General features: G+C 38.1%; 2 protein-coding genes across 2 annotated transcripts; both read left to right on the top strand.

The window, feature by feature from the left end:
- The first annotated feature begins 1,222 nt into the window (after positions 1-1,222).
- dcaf12 (DDB1 and CUL4 associated factor 12) lies at positions 1,223-15,787 on the top strand. The gene is made up of 9 exons (XM_082140774.1): positions 1,223-1,652; positions 4,828-5,118; positions 8,534-8,812; positions 8,996-9,056; positions 9,628-9,821; positions 9,939-10,004; positions 10,105-10,267; positions 10,388-10,566; positions 14,079-15,787. Exons 1-9 carry the CDS (start codon positions 1,596-1,598, stop codon positions 14,235-14,237), a joined length of 1,449 nt encoding a protein of 482 aa, XP_081996900.1. The 5' UTR covers positions 1,223-1,595; the 3' UTR covers positions 14,238-15,787.
- A 154-nt stretch (positions 15,788-15,941) lies between these two features.
- LOC309477501 (uncharacterized protein) lies at positions 15,942-18,961 on the top strand. The gene is made up of 2 exons (XM_082140775.1): positions 15,942-16,422; positions 17,626-18,961. Exon 2 carries the CDS (start codon positions 17,632-17,634, stop codon positions 18,844-18,846), a length of 1,215 nt encoding a protein of 404 aa, XP_081996901.1. The 5' UTR covers positions 15,942-16,422; positions 17,626-17,631; the 3' UTR covers positions 18,847-18,961.
- Positions 18,962-20,626: the final 1,665 nt, after the last annotated feature.

The following is a 20,626-nucleotide window of genomic DNA, read 5'->3' as shown; positions in this document are numbered from 1 at the left end:
GCATTCTGGCCTGGAGTGAGTCAGCGCTCAAATGCAGATCTATTGTTATAATTGTAAATGGGGAAATGTGCTGAACCTGATGGACAGGTAGAGCAGATCAGAGGGCTTTTGTCTTGACGATACAGAGATCTGTTGCTCTTAAAAGTGTTTCGTTTTATTTAAAATTATTTCAGACTTCAGTATGATAAAACTTAATCTTCTTTTCAAAAAAGTGTGGCTGTCACTGCACTGGTGTTTATGATGCACAGATTTTGTCCAGGAGCAGCAATGGTGAAACTTCCAGTGGAACAGAAAGTAAGCAGCAACAAAGGTCACGGTTTAAGGGAATTCACACCCCACGTGTTGAATGTGGTTGTTAAACAGCATATTGTGTGTCGGACAAAATAAACGATCAGCCGAGGATCCATCAGCCGATGGCATTGCTGAAACTGGGGAAACATTTTCATCCCGTTCAGATATGAACCAATCCAATAATTAGAGAGGAGGACATTACTAATCCAATACATCACATTCAGAAATGCGAATTTCCTAAATTTTATTAATTAAATAAATGAGTAATTTGTTATTATGTAGCTCTTTACACTCTGGACTTTCTTTCAACCAACTTCATGAGGTGCTGGACACTTATTTCCTCTTTTCCTTCACGGTTCAGTCATCCTTTTAAAACAAACTTTAATAGCCTACTTTATATTTCTCTTAAAAAGTCATTTAAATAATGTTTATATATTTCATATTTAAAGTTAATAAGTTATACAGGTCAATTTCAATGATCTACAATCATATAATTTGCAGGAATATTTTAAACTGACTGACAACTTAGCGAGGCCCCTAATAAATCATAGCATTATAGACTTTTTTAACCTAATAAATAATTTTCTACTACGATTAAATGTACATTAACGACGATCACCAAATACATTAACATAATGTTGACTTGAATTTGAGTTTGATGACCAGAGCTTATTTTTATCCAGCCAATTATAATTATAAAAAGGAGACATTGTACATTATAAATACCATAAACTTCTTTTGTGGATTTTTTAAAAAGCACAGAATTGTAAGAATGAATATATATCAACAGCAGAACAAATCATTTACAAGCAGAAAATGAAACGTGAGCCGTAAAACGGGAGACGGTAGAGCGTGCGCGTGAACGCAACCGACGCGCACGCGTACGCTTGACCTTGTTTTTGTTGATGTTTGACTAGAGTGCGGCTGCGCGCGGCGATGTACGTTGAAGGATGACGCGTTTTGTCAGGAGAACGACGGATAGAGAGAGAGAAAGAAGATAGGTGAAAAGTGAGCTGGCTCCAGGGGAGGGGCAGCTGTACCGTTGTAGCTCCTCCACACAGACGGAAAACAAACAATCCTGCCTTGAAAAAGATCTCAATCAAACGGATCGGGGATCGGCCACTAAAACAGAATCGGACGGTTATTCGATTCATCCTCGGCCGACGCGACTTGGTTGGATTCGATTAGTCGCGCCGCTTTACCAGCCCAGAGGCCGCCGAAATAACCCCATCGCCATTATATGATCCACTTCCCAGCGTCGCTGCTACCCTCCATGTGGGTGAGGGAACTGTGCGTGTCGGGCTATGGCGAGAAAAACAGTTAGCAGGAAAAGGAAAGCAGAGGAGCCCAAGGAACAACAGGTAAAAAAAAACAAAAACGGATCTCTGTTATACCTAACAAAAACACTATATGCAGCCATATGCTAACCTCTCGTTTTATATGAAATAATAACCACGTATAATGTAAAACAGAAGCTCGAAATATGACACTTTACAAACAGGAACAGATTGCAGTCTAATGTTAGCACCAGTCTGCTGGCTAAAGGCTAACGTTAATGGTGTGGTTGTTAACTTAACGTTAGTTGTTGTTGACATTGATCTGGCATTGGTGAGCTGGTTTATTAATGTGTAATCATTTATCAGTTGCCTTGGACATTGAGGTTATGTGTCTGAGTACGTCTTAATCCTGCACTAGATTACAGGATAATGATTCTCCTGTAAGATATAGACAGCATTAGCTGGTTAGTCGCCTAGTAGGACTGAGATCTGCTATAGTTCTCCATTATTCCATCATTAAGATGAGAAATATCAATAACACAATGTATTATTATTTTTTTTGCTGCACAATGATATTGTCTCAACATCAACATTTAATGTTCTTAACATATGTATCAATATATTCGATTGTCTCTTTATTGTTATATAACCATAAAGCCACATTTCTTCAGACTTTCAATATTTTATATAATTAGATATATTTTAAACATAAGAAAACAGGCATATAAATGTAGTCTTTAAAGAAACATTACTATACTACTATGTCCTGACTGCAGGAGGAGTTTAATCTTAGCCACAGTTCATAAATGTGTCTCTGTACTTTCTGTCAAAACGAATGAAAACATTTATATAATAATAAGGCAATATCAAAGTCAACCTTCATCCTGAAGGTCCTCTTTCTATATTTCACCTGCTATGAGTTCAACAAGGTCATATAGGTGCTGTTGAATTTGTATCATTTAAAACAATTGTCGATGTCAATATTTTTAACTTGTCTAGTTTTATCAATATTCATGATGAATATCTGACACATTATTTTGAATCTGTTGATTATTGATCTGTATGGATTGATTGGCCAGTAATGGCTTAATTATGGCCTTGTAGTGATGTTAATGTGGATTCACAGGACAGGATAGAGTTCCATATGGGGGGAAGGTGGTCTTCAGTGCTTTCCTTATTTGGTTTTGTTGAAGGTTTATTTCTGTTATCACAGGTTAACACTAATCGTATCCCTGTGTGACAGCCATATCTAGAAGAGAAAATCATGTAAAAAAAATCACTGATATCATAGGCCTCAACAATTGATGTCAGTAGTAACTAGACCTTATGAGGTGAATGAATGATATGTTCATCTCACTGATTATTTAAATTTCATTTTATTTTATTATTATAATATTGTAAATATCATATTATAATACAGTGAGTTTATAAAGTCTATAATTGAAAGATAAGTTTTTTTCATGCTTCAATACTTACATATAATAAGAGACCCTGGACCACAAAACCAGTCACATGGGTCAATTTTTTGAAATTGAGATTTATACATCATCTGAAAGCTGAATTAATAAACTTTCGATTGATGTAGGCCTATGTTTTCTTAGGGTAGGATATATGGTAGGATATAATATCCTAATGATTTTTGGCATAAAAGAAAAATCTATAATTTTGACCCATACAATGTAGGCTAGTGTTGGCTTTTGCCACAAATATACCCATGCGACTTATGACTGGTTTTGTGATCCAGGGTCACATATCATAGCTTAATATACTGAGACAGTTACATCTAAGCCGTTTGCAGGGTTTATTCCTCTAAAAATGTTTGTTTGTGTATCCCGACCAGCAGCAACCAATGGTGTGAATTTGGGGGCGGGACTAGTCAGATGAGATATTTTGTAGTACAGCTTGATTGTTAATGTTGATACTTTGAGGTTTTCCCTCAGTTTTACTCTTGAAGGTCTTCTTTTTGGTATGATTATACACTTGCAGAGTTTGTGAATGGGAAGGTGGCCGACTGGCCGTGTATTGACTAAGATCCTATCCTGAACTATTTGGCCATTAGGCTCTGGCTCAAGTCAGATAGAGGGCCGACGTTTACTGGCCTGAAGGGGGATTGGAAGAGCTTTACTAGAGTAGAAACGCATCAGTGTTTATGACTAGATCTCGCGTAGGACAGATTATGTCATTTCAGCGAGAGTTATTTAAATGGGTGATGATGTCTTGATTATAAGCATTATGATGTCAGTTCTGTTTAGCGGGAACAAGCATTAAAATGAATGAGTCTCCGTCTCACTGATTGTCGGGCCTACGGGAGCTGATATACTTCAAGCCATTGGTTTTACACGCCCCTGTCATGGCTATATTGGATTTGCCGATGCTTGCCGGGAGCACAGAATCGCTTTGTCTGCCAGCTGACGTTAGCATCAGATGGATGCCCTCACTTTTGTTGTTTGGCTGTTTAGGTGCAATATATTGTGTTTGATTGTATAGAGTGCTGTTTGCAGGGTGAGGTGATGCATTTTCAGTGCCACCAGGTGTTTTTCTTCGAATGCAAGCTGTTTTTAAAAGCTGCAAAAGTGCATACACAGTGCTGGATTGCAAAGGAGCCACCTTAAACCTGATGTCCTGTGAGATTGTTCTCATAATTTATGGTTTCTGTTTGAAAAAAAGTTACATAATCAGAATGAGAGAGAGAATATGCAATTTACTAACAAAGAGCATTTTTGTGAATTACGGTTTAAATTAACAGTTTTATGAAGAGGATCTAATGCTTTCCAAATGAATATACATTTTTTAATGTTATGATGCTTACATTTATTTGTAGCATTTAACATGATTGTTTCAAGTTTTTTGTGGTTTATTTAATTTAGTTAAATATATTTGATTTATTTTGTGATTTTTTTTTTTTTTTTATCAGTTGAAATGTGACTGCCTGGTTTCACAGACAAGGGTTAAGTCTAGTCCCAGCCTAAAATGCATGTTTGAGCTGTTTTAACTAAAAGCACCTTGCAGTGACATATCTTAAAATATGTCAGCGCCATTATTTTTCTAAGACACATTTATAAAAGCAACTTAAATGTCCTAATTGAACTAAGGCTTGATCTAAGGCCTGTCTGTGAAACCATGCTGAAAATATCAGTAACTCTGCCAGTAAATGCTTTACAGTTTGTTTTAGATTATAGCATTTTTTAAAATCACATTTATTATGAAAGTAAATTGTTTTCATTTAGATTTTCTTACATCCTTTTTGTCCCTCTGACAGTTTGACTGGTGTCAGAGTGCATTCAAGCGTGCCCGCGTGTCCAGCTCAGCGCGTCATGCCCAGCACTGGTGGCAGAGTCGGCGGTCGGTGGTGTGCTCTGTGAGAGGGAGGGAGTTTCGCCCTCAGCAGCAGCACGAGTGGAGCTTCCAGCGGAGTCTGCGTGGATTCGCTGCTGGACGCATCCCCGGGATCCTCAGAGAGAGAGAGTTCTCCCTCGGCCGTCTTAACAAGGTGTTCGCTTCCCAATGGCTCAACCACAGGCAGGTGGTGTGTGGGACCAAATGCAACACGGTGAGGTGGTTTATGATTAGTACTTCAGTATGTAATGTTATCAATGCTGTACTGGTCTTTCCTCACATGAAATATTTGAAAGTTTACTGTTAATTTTGATGTTTGGTGTAAACTGGAAAATAGTTTACTCTATTTCACAGTTTACACTTTCTTTTACTCTTTTGCTCTCATTCCCCACACATACAGGTTGCAAATTACTTTTATTCTCCAGATTTACTTAACTGTACTTAATTTCCCTGAGACACTTGCTGGATATTCTGCATATGAGTTGGGTATTTACATTACTAAAGTGCAAGACATAAATCTTCCAAGAGAAAAGGCAAAAAAGTAGACCTACTATTATTATGGTTTACAATCTATATATATTCAACTAGTTATTTTTTTTAAAGGGGTGGTTGAATATGATTTCACTTTTCTAACTTTAGTTAGTGTGTAATGTTGCTGTTTGAGCATAAACAACATCTGCAAAGTTCAAAGCAAAGGGAGATATTTTATTTTAAAAACATTGCTTTTTAAGGACTACAACAAACAGCTGGAAGGGACGAGCTTCCTCCTGAGTTAGTGACATCACTAACCCTAAAATGTACATAAGCCCCACCCCTGGGAATGTGATTTATAGATTATCAAGACAGAATATTAGGGCTGGGACAACGCGTCGAGGTCATCGATGACGTCGACGCAAAAAATACGTCGACGCAAAATATGCGCATCGATTCGTCGACCTGTTTTTATTTCTCAAAAAAACGTTTGCAAAACGTTTACCTTATGTGCGCTGAATATACGCGATGGCCGGATCAACATTCTGTCCAACGTTATATAACCAATCCAGGGGTTTTTCTGCATTGATCTTTTTTTTGGCGGCTGTCAAATCCTTATTTGATCGGTGAGTGATGTAGAATAGACTGCTGGGGCGCGTACGAGAGAGAGCCCCGGCCGCGCGCGCGCACTCACAGTCTTCAAACAACACGAGCGCTGCTTGCTCTCTCTCTCCCTCGTGCATATTAATCAAAATCATTAAACACGATAGAAAAAGGGCGAAACACCAAAGTTTCACGCGCGCTCGCGCACTCACAGTCTTCAAACTACACGAGCGCTGTCTTGCTCTCTCTCTCCCTCGTGCATATTAACCAAAATCATTAGACACGATAGAAAAAGGGCGGAACACCAAAGTTTCACGTGGAGCATTCGGAGATTTTTTTTTTCTCCATGACAGGCTGCTGGCTCCCACTATTAATTTTTATTTATTTTTTTTGTTGGAAAAGCACTCTCTGTATTAGCTTAAAGCCCTCAGGTTTACATTGGTTACTGTATTCTTTCAGTTGCTCTAAACAAGTATTTTGGGTGACCTTTTTTATTTTTTTATTGAATGCTAGTCATCAAGTTGTTGTTATTTTCATCTGAAAGAACTTTTTTTCAGTAAGCTAGGCCCTATGTGTTCAGTAAGCTTGTTTCAGTAAGCTATGTGTTTTCAAGGCTTTAAGGTTTTATTGAATGCTATCTCTGACTAAGAATGCATTACTTTGCACTTGTATAGTCTTTTATTTTGTCATTTTAAGAGCAATAAACATATTGCAATGTTAAGGAATTCATGTTTTTTCATTCAAATATGTAAATCAACATGTATAAATTGTTAGTAGTCAATTAATGGGGAGATAATCGATAATCGAATCGGTCTGAAAAAATTTATCGTTAGATTAATCGATGCATCGAAAAAATAATCGCTAGATTAATCGTTTAAAAAATAATCGTTTATCCCAGCCCTACAGAATATGCTAATCAATGACTAGAAGATAACTACACATAAGCTACATAAATTCATCAACTAACCATTCAGAAATGTTGCTCTACATGTCGTCACTTCTTCTCAAGTCTCTCCATCTTTCTGACTTAGGTTTGAATATAAAAGGCTAAAAGTTTTGGAAATTTTCAGTGTGTGTCTGTGTGAGGTAAAAGGACACGAGGTCTTGAAGCTCCGCCCCCTGTGCTGGGAGCAGCAGCTCATTTGCATTTAAAGGAACAGACACAAAATGGTGCATTTTTGCTCACCCTCAAAAAGTGACAAACTTAACATGCTATATAAAAATATCTGTGGGGTATTTTGAGCTAAAACGTCACATACACACTGTAGGGACATCAAAGACTTATTTTAAATCTTGTGAAAGGGGCATTATACCACCCCTTTAAGGACAAAACCCCAACAAAATTACTTAAACTTTAACTACAATTTTTAATATTAATAAAAGGCAAAAGGTTTTCGAGGCACATGTCACCCTACAAGAATATTCCTGGTTAAATAAGCTCTATTGACAACTACTGTGACATGCTGTTGATTGAAACAGAAATAATTTTGGCCTGTAAATTGATTCTGTTATAGAGTTTAACTTATTTAAAGTCCCCCTTAAAACTCATATTTGATCTAAAATTATATTTTAATGTTTTTTCCTGTCAAAATAATTTCTTCATGCCCTAAAATAGCTTCAATGTAACTCTACACCCTTGCTTCATTTAGTATATGTTGAATCATGAATATGCATATAAGTCTCCTCCTCCACTCAATCACACGCTACACGATGGCAAGAGGAAATACTGGTTTAATTCAGCCATAAATGTTTGAACCAGAAACTGATTCAGAAGAAGTGGAAGAACGAATTATACAGGCTTTTCTACAAGCCTTTGGCTTGACTACTTTAGCAAACAACTAATAATGTGTTGTTGCTCATTTTACATGTTCAAACCGTGTTCCCGTTCACCATCTCGGAGTCAGATGGCTGCCTTCTGAAAATCAGTATCCTTAGAAATGCTTTGAACAACTTAGAAAGCCAGTGGAGAAAGGCATATAGTCCATCATAACATAATATATATCATGAACATAATTCTCCCGTTGTATTGCTAAATGTACCTGATTTTTAATATCAATAGAGAAATATACCGGGATAACCTGGATTTTTTTTCACCGCAGTTTTAAGGAGAAAATTCTCAGCAATGGTGTTGACTGATGAATTTGCACATGATTTGTCTTAAAGCATATTAAAAACACCACAGACATATTATAAACAACATTAAAAACTAGATTTTTTCCACAGGGGGTCTTTAATATTCCTTTAAAGGTATAGTTCACCCAAAAATGCTAATTCTTTTATCTCCATCATGCTTTTCCATACAATGAAAGAGAATGGCAACTGTCAAGCTCCAATATGACACAAAAGTACAAAGAATATGTCCAGCTGTTTTGCTATATGCTTCTAAGACTTTCACCGTGGTTCTGAGATGTTCCAGACTACAATTTAGAGCTTGATAGATTTCACCTATTTATGTGTTTTATTTGTGTGTGGATTTCCAAAATGATCTAATTCTGTTTGATACAGAATTCCTACAAGGATGACTTTTACTAATCCTGTTTTTCTTATTCTTTTAGCTATTTGTGGTGGACGTCCTCTCAGGACAGATAACCAGGATACCCATGCTGATTGACAGAGAGGGCATGGGAGATGTCTCCCAGGGTTTGGGTGGAGTGGGAGGCCATTTCCCTTTCCAAAATCCAGGATCAGTCGGTGGCCTGGATGTCCAGCAGGGATGTGGCATCCATGCCATAGAGCTGAACCCCTCTCAAACTTTGTTGGCCACTGGAGGTGACAACCCCAACAGCCTGGCAGTGTACAGGCTTCCCACACTTGATCCTGTCTGTGTCGGGGATGTGAGTCTGCCTTTTGCTCCCTTTCTAGTTGTGCAAGTAGTGTAAATGTCAATGGATTAGTGGCTTTAGCCTTTGGCTCCATAAAAAGGAAAAACAATAAAACAGAAGTGCTCTTTGTGACTAACGTAATTGAAAACAATTCTGTTATTTAAAGACTCAAGTTTGGTTCTATATTTCTAACAGGATGGGCACAACGACTGGATATTCTCCATTGCGTGGATCAGTGATACCATGGCAGTCTCAGGTAAGAAGCTTGCAGATCCAGTTTTGAGCAAACACTTAACACCGTGTCCTAACACATTAAGTGCGAGTGTACATTTCAAGAATTGCCAAAGTCATATTTCACCCCAAGCGCAAAGGGAGAAAAGAAATAGAAAGTATGTTTTGCATGAAGAAAATGGGGCCTAGTTCCGGAACATTAAGATTGATATTATTTTCATTACAGTTTAGCACAGCCTTGCATGCATTTCTTAGTAACATACTGTAATGTGATCTTGATATCTTTTACATAAATCTATTTCATTCTGATTTTAATAAAAAAGAAAAAATGTCAGGACATGATGGCTTTCATTCATTTATTACAGTAATGAGTGACATTTTGAGTTCTAGTAATGTTTTTTTTTCTCTAAATTGTCTTGAATTTGTCACAATGCAAAAATACTCCTGAAACATGCTTTCCCTGACTACCCTGTTTGGGTGTATTTTGAGATGAATTATACATTATCTCTTGTTGTACACAATCCTATGCTGTACATGGTTTACAGATTCTACTGTTCCATTAAAGGAGAATGCATCTTTTTTGTTCACTGGAGCAGGATCTCGTGACGGTTCCATGGGTCTGTGGGAGATATCAGAGGAGGTGTTGTCTCAAGCAGAGAAGCATCAGAATGAGAAAGGTGTTCCTAGTTACTCCCACATTTCTCACCGCGCTCTCAAGGACATCCCGAAAGAGTACACCCACCCCTACAACTGCAAAGTGCGCGCACTAGCCTTCAACAACAGCCATAAGGTCAGCGGCTGTTTTTGACTCGTGTGGCTGTGCTGACTCAAAATGAATTGTCTTTGTGCGTTATTCAAGCTCACCGTTTCTCCAATTCCACTTATATCTTTTTCATTCATCCATTAGGAGTTGGGTGCCGTTTCTCTTGATGGATATTTCCATCTGTGGAAAGCACAAGACAACCTGTCTAAGGTACAGTTACCGGAATCAGTACCAGTATTTTTATGCCTAGCTCAATATTAAATTTTTACAGTAGTCTCATGACTGTTTTTTCCATTAAATTTATTTTCAGGAACTTTCTACCAAACTTCCTTACTGTAAGGAGAATGTGTGTCTGGCGTACGGGATGGACTGGTCTGTTTATGCAGTCGGGTCTCAGGCTCACGTTTCCTTCCTTGACCCCCGGCAATCGACTCAGAACATCAAATCCGTGAGCTCCAGGGAGCGTGGCAGTGGTATGTTTTTGTTTTGTTTTTTTCCTTCCAAGATAGTTCACACAAAGTTAAAAAGTTATATTTTGCAGAGCAAACTGGTGTTCAGTTTTCTGTTGTTTTTTTAAAATGATTATTTCTTAGGTATTCGCTCTGTGAGCTTCTATGAACACATAGTCACAGTAGGCACTGGCCAAGGTTCCCTGCTCTTCTACGATATCAGGGCCCAGCGTTTTCTGGATGGCCCATCCAGCACACCCGGCGGGTACCGGAATCGCACAGCAGAGGGCATCCTTAAACTCTCCACAGGGAGAGGATGGCTGGTAAGATTGTCCATTTTGCATGCTGAGATTTTACATAATGATTAGACCTTGATTGATTATGTATCTTTTATTTGATGTAGGCCATTTCAGGCACTTAATAAATAAATGTTTTATTTTTTATTATATTTTACATGCATTAGAGCTGCATGAATCTGGAAAAATTGAGTTAAAAAAATGAAGATCAAGATTCTCCCACGATTCTGAACAGACAACTAAAACAAATAACATGTAATTTACTAGAGGTTCTTACTAAATGTTAGTTGCTGCAGTCTATTCAAAAGTGTTTCATTAATTATTTTTTTTTAAATCAGTTAACTAATAAAGACTTAACTTGTTTTACTGGATGAATCAGTGTTTGTGAATAAATGTCTTGCATGAATGATTCAGTGTCAAATACATTTTTAACAGTCATTTGTTGCCACCTGTATTGGCTTAACAATGTAATTAATACAATCTTTTCAAGTTACTTTCAAAAGGTGATTTACTCCATTTTGTTTACTACTGTAGACATTAGTGTTTATATAACCATAAACTTTTATCTCAGTACTTTTGTGATTATTTGAATTATTGTAAGACGGAGATAATGTGTGGTTGAAAAAACTGAAGCGGTTTCATTCATGTTACAACTGCTCTGTCTGGCTGAGATCACGTGGCTGTTTAAATTGAGATTGCGATCTTTCCACGATTAATTGTGCAGCTCTAATATACACTACCATTCAGAAGTTTGGGGTGGGTACACTTTTTTTAAGTCTCAACAAGGCTGCATTTCTTTGACCAAAAATACAGTAAAACAGTAATATTGTGAAATATTATTATTTAAAACATTTCTCTTTTGCATTTTGATATATTTAAAAATGTAATTTATTCCTGTGATGTCAAAGCTGAATTTTCAGCATCATTACTCCAGTCTTCTGTGTCACATGACCTTCAGAAAGAAACATTTCTTCTTATTATCAATGTTGAAAACGGTTGTACTGCCATATATTTTGTGGAAACCATTATACTTATTTTATTAAAGCATATTTATAGATTAATAGAAAGTTCAATAGAGCAGCATTTATTTGAAATAACATTATAAATATCTTTAGTTACTTTTGATCAGTTTAAGGCAGGCAAAAACATTGATTTTTCATGTAGTGGTCAGTTTCGAGATTTTGGGCTAGTTTACTCCTTCAATATGTGTTCTTTCAAGCTGCTATAAAGATAACATTGAAAATATACATTAAGATGTTTATTTTGTTACATTTTGTTTACTTGCGGCAGTAAGTTTCTCCCGAATTTACCAAGAAGTTAGCATTCCAACGCGACATGCCGAGTTCCGTCTGTTTACTGAAGTCTGTCATGACCAAACTTTCCAGTTATACACTTAGCAGTATTCTGAAGATATGTTCAGAGGGATTTGTTAATAAATAATTCCTGGCCTGATTTATGTGACATTTTAATCCAAAAAATATGGCGAAAATGGACAGTATATTTTGATTTCCTAGGTAATGAAAGCATATATCCTGAAATCCCTCTGAATTTTTTTATTTTTTTTCATCTTGTGTGTAAACAATATGAAAAAAGAATTTTGCACTTGGCTTTATCATATGTTCAGATCTATCTACCGAAAATATATGCAAAATCGTGCATATTTAATGAGATAATGCCTAATTTGCATTATTAAACATACAAATTTCAAAAACTTGTAATACATTTTTTTTCATATACTTGTGTAGGTAATCAACTGAGGAAGTTTCATGGTGATATCTATTATTATTATTTTTTACCCTATTCACCTGTAGTGTCTCGCCTTAAGCCATCCTTGCTGAATAAAGGTTTTAATTTGTTTAAAGAAAGTCTAACTATTACCAAACGTTTTAAATTAAATCTCATACCTAAACAATTATTGTTTTGCATTTTGTTTATTTATGGAACTTTCATACTCATTTGATGTACATGCAATATTGCTATTTTCTTCTTTTGCTTTATACACCAACCCACTACCTAATTTTTACCATGGGCAAACCTTGCAATTAATTAGTCTATATATAAGCTCCTTTACAAAGTGCTTACTTTAGCAGTCGGTTGCCTGCAGCATCAGCCTTTGCTTACCATATGGAAGTTCATTAAGCAGAAATGCTGTCTGCTGCATTAATCAGGAGTCCACATGGACGTATAACTGCTATTTGATTGGTTTAATTGACCCACTTAATTTGCTGCCCTTTTGTTAAAACTTTGAATAATTTAACTATGTAAGGGATAATGCACAGTTAGCCACTCATTATTGCAAAAATAAACAACTCCATACATCAGGGTCCTGATTTCCCTGTCTGAGGCTATTTTGTCATAATGAAGTGCCAACTGTACATTATCCTGCTTATTACATACATATATGCACTGTTCAAAAGTTTGGGGTCAGCAAGAAAGTTTTCTTTTTAAAAAGAAATGAATACTTTCATTCAGCAGGGATGCATTACATTGATAAAGTGTTAGTAAAAACATTTATAATATTAGAAAAGATTTCTATTTCAATTAAATGCTGTTCTTTTGAACTTTCTATTCATTAAAGAATCCTTAAAAAAGTGCATCACGGTTTCCCCAAAAGTAGCAGCACAACTTTTCATGTTTCCACCAAATCAGCATATTAGAATGATTTCTGAAGGATCATGTGACACTTAAAGGGGTGGTTGATTATGATTTCACTTTTTTAACTTTAGTTAGTGTGTAATGTTGCTGTTTGAGCATAAACAACATCTGCAAAGTTACAACTTTCAAAGTTCAAATCAAAGGGAGATGTTTGCTTTTTAAAGAAATAGTTTTTTAAGGACTACAACAAACGGCCGGTAGAGACTACAAGAGCTTCCTCACGGGTTAGTGACATCACAAACCCTAAAATTGACATAAACCCCGCTCCCGGGAACACACAACAAAGGGGGTGAGTCCATGTTGAGAAGAGGTAATAGGAGCTGCTAACACACAAGCTCTCGAAGCTCCGCCCTCTGTGCCGGGAGCAGCAGCTCATTTGCATTTAAAGGAACAGACACAAAACAATGCGTTTTTAGCTCACCCTAAAAAATGTACAATTTTAACATGCTATAAAAAATTATCTGTGGGGTATTTTGAGCTAAAACTTCACATACTCACTCTGGGGACATCAAACACTTATTTATACATCTTGTAAAAAAGGGCATTATACCACCCCTTTAAGACTGGAGCAATGATGCTGAAATTCAACTTTGCCATCACAGGAATAAATTACATTTTAAAATATATTAAAATAGAAAACCGGTATTTTTATAAATTATAATAATATTTCACAATATTACTGTTTATACTGTATTTTTTATTAAATAAATGCAGCATCAATGAACATAAAAGACATCTGTCATTTAACTTGAACCAACATTTAAAACGACCCCAAAATGAACAGTAGTGTATGTATATTTATTGAGGCTGAATTAATATCAGAAAAGCAAAAATATCAGTCAGGTTCTTGTACCGTTTCTAAAATTCAGATTCTTCTCCCACAGAATCACGATGAAACATGGAGAAGCTACTTTTCAGACGTGCGCTCCTTCCCGAACGCCGTGTACACACACTGCTACGACGACTCCGGCACCAAACTCTTCGTGGCCGGCGGACCCCTGTGTTCTGGCCTACACGGAAACTACGCCGGCCTCTGGAGCTAACCTCCGTCCTTCATCCCTCCATTTCGCTCTCACGTACCATGAGCTTATAGGCCATCTTCCATTTTTCCTCCTCACTCTTTTTCACTTTCAGTTTAGCTTCTATCCAAGATCATCCTCTATTTCTCAAAGGACTCCGGAGCATAGATGTGATTCTCAGCTGTTTGTTTTTTTTTGTGTGTGTGCTTGTTCTTCTGTCTTTAAATTTCCATTTGCCTATTGTACTCCTGAATTGACATCTGTTTGTGTGTGTGACGAAAAAACGGCAAAGAAAAAAGCAGAGATGTGACCCTGGCTGATGTCTGATCTCCTGGAGAAGTTCGTTTGAGTCCTGAAAAAAATGGAGGAGGTTTTCTCTTCTGTGCATTGGCTGCCTGAACCTTTGAGAACTGTGGAATAGTGTAAAAATATATGAAAATATTTAACAGTCTCGCTGGGCATTACTCTTAAGATTTTTTTTTTGTTTTGTTTGCTTTTTTTTTTTTTTTTTTTTTTTTTTGGTTGCTAGAAACATGGCGTGTTGAGTTTGTTTTGTTGTGTGATTTTCGAAGACCTGCTGATCCAGCCCTCTTTCATGGCTCACAGTGGACTGACATTGTGCATCCTGAAAAGGCTAAGAATCGGCATTTGGAGATGAATCTTGGTAAATTGAACGGACAGCCTGACCTGTAACCTCACTGTGCAGTACTGGACACTGGAGTCAAGACTGCATATATATGAAGAGCACGGAGTAAACATGGACATGAATCGCATAGCGGTCAATGAAGACTTGCCCGTTGTTTTCATTTTTCCCTTATGTTTTCAAAAATAATGGCAGGGAGAGACAATTGAAGGAAATCAGATACAGTTTGTGTTCTGTTGGAGGTATTTTGGATAATGCCTCTTTTATTGCTGATTCTGTACTAACGCACGCACACACTCGCATCAAGATTGCAATTTTCCCTCTGTGACATTTAGACATCTTATTTATTTTGTATTGTTGCCATCACTAGCACTCATGACGTTCAGGTACAATCATATTTGTTAGGATTGTTGCTTCTTATCTTCTCTGCTCAAAGGCAGGGCAGTTTTGTGTGACATTGTTGCCTTTCCAGAGTCTTTCTGTGAAAGACTTTTGCAGATTGAATTTGTTTAGGCTTTTCTTTTCTTTCTTTTTTTCTTTCTTTTTTTTTTTACATGGAAACTTTCATGAAATTGTCACGAAATTGTTAGTACAATGACCACAGTAACAGGCATATATTAAGCAGAAATTAACCATCACTTTTAAAATGTATTTTATATATAAAATGTATATGTATACATATTTGGAATCTAATAGAGGGAGAATACAGTTTATGTAAATGTCAGAGGATTTATGTGCGTGTGTGTGAGTGAACTAATCTGTCATTATTTTGGTGGTGCCCTTTTTTATACACACTTCCTGAATGTTTTTACAGATTACAAAAGTGTAAAGATATTGTACAATATAAAAACAAAACAAGCGAAAGAACAGTAACATGAGACATTCTTCAAAAGGAAAATGAATAAAACTTTATTGATGTATTTTTCTTCCATTCTGGCTTTGCATCATGATGTTTCTTTATGCTGAAGACTTTTAATGCTTTTAATATCAATTTAAAATTCGTATTGAGAAAAAAAAACAATATATATATATATATATACACAGACACACACACAGAGTGCTTAAAGTGGGATTTGGCAGGTGAAGGAACCCTAAAATTTTGTGAAGGTGCAACAGGGAAAAATTATTCACCATAGGACAACATATTGAGTATTGTGGTATAGCAATACTTTTTGGGACAAGAGTGTCACTGTGGCACAATAAGATATTTTAATGGTTATTTTGGTCCATCTACATCTACACTGATATGATGATGATACTATGTTAAAATTGCTGAACACCACAATATGGAACGCAACCTTCAAAAAAAAAGTTTTTCAGAATGTAAATTATTAACAACTATAACAGAAATAAATCACAACCACAATTATGTAAATTTGACATTAGCCTACTTCACCTTTGACTTTTAACTCCACTGCAACATCCACTTGCTCTGGCTTAAACAGCAATTGTCAGGGGTGGACTGGAACAAAAATTTTGCCCTGGCACTGTAGCCACACCAGCACTGTTAATTTTAATGGTGTCCGTGGCAGTGACTGTGATGTCCGGGCCGGAGACGTGCCAGCAGTGCCGGCCCGAGCCTTTTGGGGGCCCTAAGCAGAATTTGATTTGGGGGCCCCCTCCCACCACGCAGAGTCACCTGTGCTTGACGATTATTGACACAATGTCACGCTATAATGTTACATTATAAATTAATACAATGAGGTTATGTATTAATACAAAATAAATACTTAATAAAAAATAGATACTTAAAAAAGTTGTAACTTTTTCTTTACTCTTTTACTAACTCTTGGAAACTTCTGAAAACAAACTGTCACAAAACATATTAAAAAAATTATTTGCAAAATATCCTCCAACGTTTTGCAACACTTTGCAGTTTGAATGATGTCTTGTATGAAGATGACGGAGTATGTTTTTATGTTTCCACTGTTCGATCGCGCCCGCGACTCACACACACACACACACACACACAACATATTCCAGCTTTGTAATCTTCCATTGTGGTGTTTCCAAGCACATTTATGCGCGTGTGAAGAGGATGATTTTTTTCCGTCGATATTGGAACGTGAGTGAAGTACAAATCCTATGATAAAGAATAGTTTACCATCCAAATCCATCGCGAATGTTGAAACATTTTGATTCTAATGAGAGAGATACGTGAGCCCAACGCCGCTTACTTTCACTTTCGCTTTAAATGATTTCGTTTTGGCTTGTTTATAGTTATTTTTTTTATTCTTGTTCTGTTCTGAATATCATTACATTTAAAGGATAAATCATTGATCAAATCAAATTTTTGTGACATGGCTTAACATTACATTACCGTGACTTTGCGCACAAATTGTCTATGCACGCGAGGTTATGCGCATGACTCAAACACTGGCAGACACAACAGCAGTTGTAGGCAGGTATATTGATCATGAAATCAGAATTTTCTTGTCTTGAATTATTAATCCTTTCATTCATTTATGTCACTTGTTTAAGTTAATTAATGGTATAGCGGAGGATGTTTTACTTCCTGGTGGGTAACCTATACTATTGGTCCTCCTAATTGTCAATCATTCTGGTGAATTAATCAAACTTTTCAAAAAGTGGAGAGGGCGGGTCTTATCTAAAATTTGGAAAGATCCTCCGCTATACCTTTAATATGTATAAAAAAAATAAAAAAAAAAATAAAATAAAAAAAACTCGATTGGGGGCCCCCTGGTGGCGAGGGGGCCCCAAGCAGCCGCTTAGTTCGCTTATGCCTCGGGCCGGCCCTGCGTGCCAGAGACGTTTATGTCCGTGCCGGAGAAAGTGGTGTCCGTGGTGGAGAAAACGGAGACGTGCCAGAGACTTTGGTGTCCGTGCCGGAGACAGTGGTGTCCTTTCCGGAGACGGTGGTGTCTGTGCCGGAGGCGGTGGTGTCTGTGCTGGAGACGGCGGAGACGTGCCAGAGATGGTGGTGTCCGTGCCAGAGACGGTGGTGTCCATTCCGGAGACAGTGGTGTCCGTGCCGGAGACGGCAGAGACGTGCCAGAGACGGTGGGTGGTGTCCTATCCGGAGACGGTGGTTTCCGTGCCGGAGAAAGTGGTGTCCGTGGTGGAGAAAACGGAGATGTGCCAGAGACTTTGGTGTCCGTGCCGGAGACAGTGGTGTCCTTTCCGGAGACGGTGGTGTCTGTGCTGGAGACGGCGGAGACGTGCCAGAGATGGTGGTGTCCGTGCCAGAGATGGTGGTGTCCGTGCCGGAGACAGTGGTGTCCTTTCCGGAGACGGTGGTGTCTGTGCCGGAGACGGCGGAGACGTGCCAGAGATGGTGGTGTCCGTGCCAGAGACGGTGGTGTCCGTGCCGGAGACTGTGGTGTCCGTGCTGGAGACAGTGGTGTCCTTTCCGGAGACGGTGGTGTCTGTGCCCGGAGACGGTGGTGTCTGTGCTGGAGACGGCGGAGACGTGCCAGAGATGGTGGTGTCCGTGCCAGAGATGGTGGTGTCCGTGCCAGAGATGGTGGTGTCCGTGCCAGAGACGGTGGTGTCCATTCCGGAGACGGTGGTGTCCGTGCCGGAGACTGTGGTGTCCGTGCCAGTGATGGTGGTGTCCGTGCCGGAGACGGCAGAGACGTGCCAGAGACGTTGGTGTCCGTGCCGGAGACGGTGGTGTCCCTTCCGAAGATGGTGGTGTCTGTGCCGGAGACGGTGGTGTCCTTTCCGGAGATGGTGGTGTCTGTGCAGGAGACTGTGGTGTCCGTGCCGGAGACGGTGGTGTCCCTTCCGGAGATTGTGGTGTCTGTGCCGGAGACGTTGGTGTCCGTGCCGGAGACTGTGGTGTCTGTGCAGGAGACTGTGGTGTCCGTGCAGGAGACGTTGGTGTCTGTGCCGGAGACGGTGGTGTCCTTTCCCGAGACAGTGGTGTCCGTCCACTTGTCCGTGCCGGAGACAGCGGAGACGTGCCAGAGACATTGGTGTCCGTGCCGGTGTCCGTGCCGGAGATGTTGGTGTCTGTGCCGGAGATGATGGTGTTCGTGCCGGAGACGGTGGTGTCCTTGTCGGAAACTTTGGTGTCCGTGCCGGAGACTGTGGTGTCCCTGCCGGTGTCCGTGCCGGAGACGTTGGTGTCCATGCACTTGTCAAGAGTCAAAACTGCAGTCGCGCTATAGCCTACTGCCGTTCTTGACCATGTAGCCTACCTTTGTAAAATTGGGGATTTAGCACTTACTAGCATGAAGAACAAATATAGACACAGACTGTGCATAGAGATCGATTAAAGATTTAAACTCTTCGATACAAAAACATACCCTGTGTGAGTTCCTGTGTTTAATGTTGATCACATTAATCAAATATCCACACGATTGCAAATGTGACATTGATTTTATGCAAAAGTTCAACAAACGAAAGGTATAAATATTAAGTGATGTTAATTTTAAACACAGTATTGTCAGTATTTTTTTCAACAAAATAATTGCTCCACGAAAGCCACAGTAGAACAGCAGCACACAGTGTTTGTGAATGAATCTGCGGCTTTGAACAAATCTTGAGAGTCAATGCATCAATAATTCTTTCATAATTACAGCCACTTGCTTCGTTACTGAATGAATGAATGACTCGATGACTCACTCATAAAGACAGTGACTTGCCGCCACCTAATGGCGGTCTTAATTTAATACTTCGTTTTTTACCATCATTGCATATTTCTCTATTGAACTTTTTATTTTTTTATTTAAAGCATTATTTATATTATAAAGGAATTTGTAAAGTAAAAAATGCACTGGAAAATATTGCATTTTACTTACTGAAAAAGGTGTGACTGCAGAGGGGGTACACAGAAGGATGTTATTAAAAGCCTTAGGGGGTACGATAGCCTACTCTAAAAAGTTTGAGAACTTAACTGTACAAATGCTAGCTAATGTTTACAAAAATGTTTTATTTTTCGTTTTGGTTGTATTGTGTTTTCATTTGATGCATTAGAACAAAGTGTGAAGAAAACAGTTTTAGTTTTGAAGACAAAAACGAGAACACAAATGATCTGACCTGATGAAATCGGTATACGTGTTTAATACGCTCGATGTTACAGTCACTGCCCTTGCCGTCCAGAATAAAAGAGAACATCCCAATCGAGTGAAGGGATTTGTGGAAACTGACAAAACAAAAACAAACAGACTAATAAATAAATAAACAAGGCTTTTCTCTGACTGGATGTTCTTCCTCCATTTTTGGCCTTTGCTGGCGCTAAAAGAGGAGTGTGGGAAATCCAGTTCTCATTAATATTCATAAACTCATAGCTATTCTTACCTGTAAAAATTTAATTTCTAGATATCTGTAATACTATTTTCACTAGTTAAAATGCTAATTCTTGATATCAACAATTGAATTTCAACTAGTAAAAAAAATATAATTCTTGATATCTGTATATATATTATATATTACTATATATATTATAATGGTTTTTTTATCCATTTTGTGAGGAACACTGCACTGTAGTGATTCATTTGACCGCTGGGGGCGCAAATCGTATTGTGACCATAGGTTGTTACTATAAACAGTGGCGTGACAGAATGCTCGTTCACGATTATGAACTGTAGGGACCCGCAATATACATGTACAATCACTCGATACAATAAAGCATAATTCAATAGATGAATAGAGAATAGAGAGAATAGACAACTTTTATTTTAAACTCCAGAACAGAAATGGAGTAGTGAGAAATGGCGAGTAAATAATGAGAGAATGATTCTTTAAGATGTTAAACAATTTATGAATTTCATTTTAATTCATTACTTGTATATGGTTAAATTGT

Source organism: Leuciscus leuciscus (assembly GCF_965113295.1).
Source record: "Leuciscus leuciscus genome assembly, chromosome: 16".
Taxonomy (NCBI): domain Eukaryota; kingdom Metazoa; phylum Chordata; class Actinopteri; order Cypriniformes; family Leuciscidae; genus Leuciscus; species Leuciscus leuciscus.
Note: the sequence above shows the minus strand (reverse complement) of the source record. Positions and strands in the feature narration are given on the sequence as shown.

Coding starts and splice junctions, on each gene's coding strand:
- dcaf12 (XM_082140774.1), top strand. CDS start 1,596: ATGGCGAGAAAAACAGTTAGCAGGAAAAGGAAAGCAGAGGAGCCCAAG. Junction 5,119..8,533: donor GTGGGACCAAATGCAACACG/GTGAGGTGGTTT, acceptor TTATTCTTTTAG/CTATTTGTGGTGGACGTCCT. Junction 9,057..9,627: donor TGATACCATGGCAGTCTCAG/GTAAGAAGCTTG, acceptor TCACTGGAGCAG/GATCTCGTGACGGTTCCATG.
- LOC309477501 (XM_082140775.1), top strand. CDS start 17,632: ATGTCCGTGCCGGAGAAAGTGGTGTCCGTGGTGGAGAAAACGGAGACG.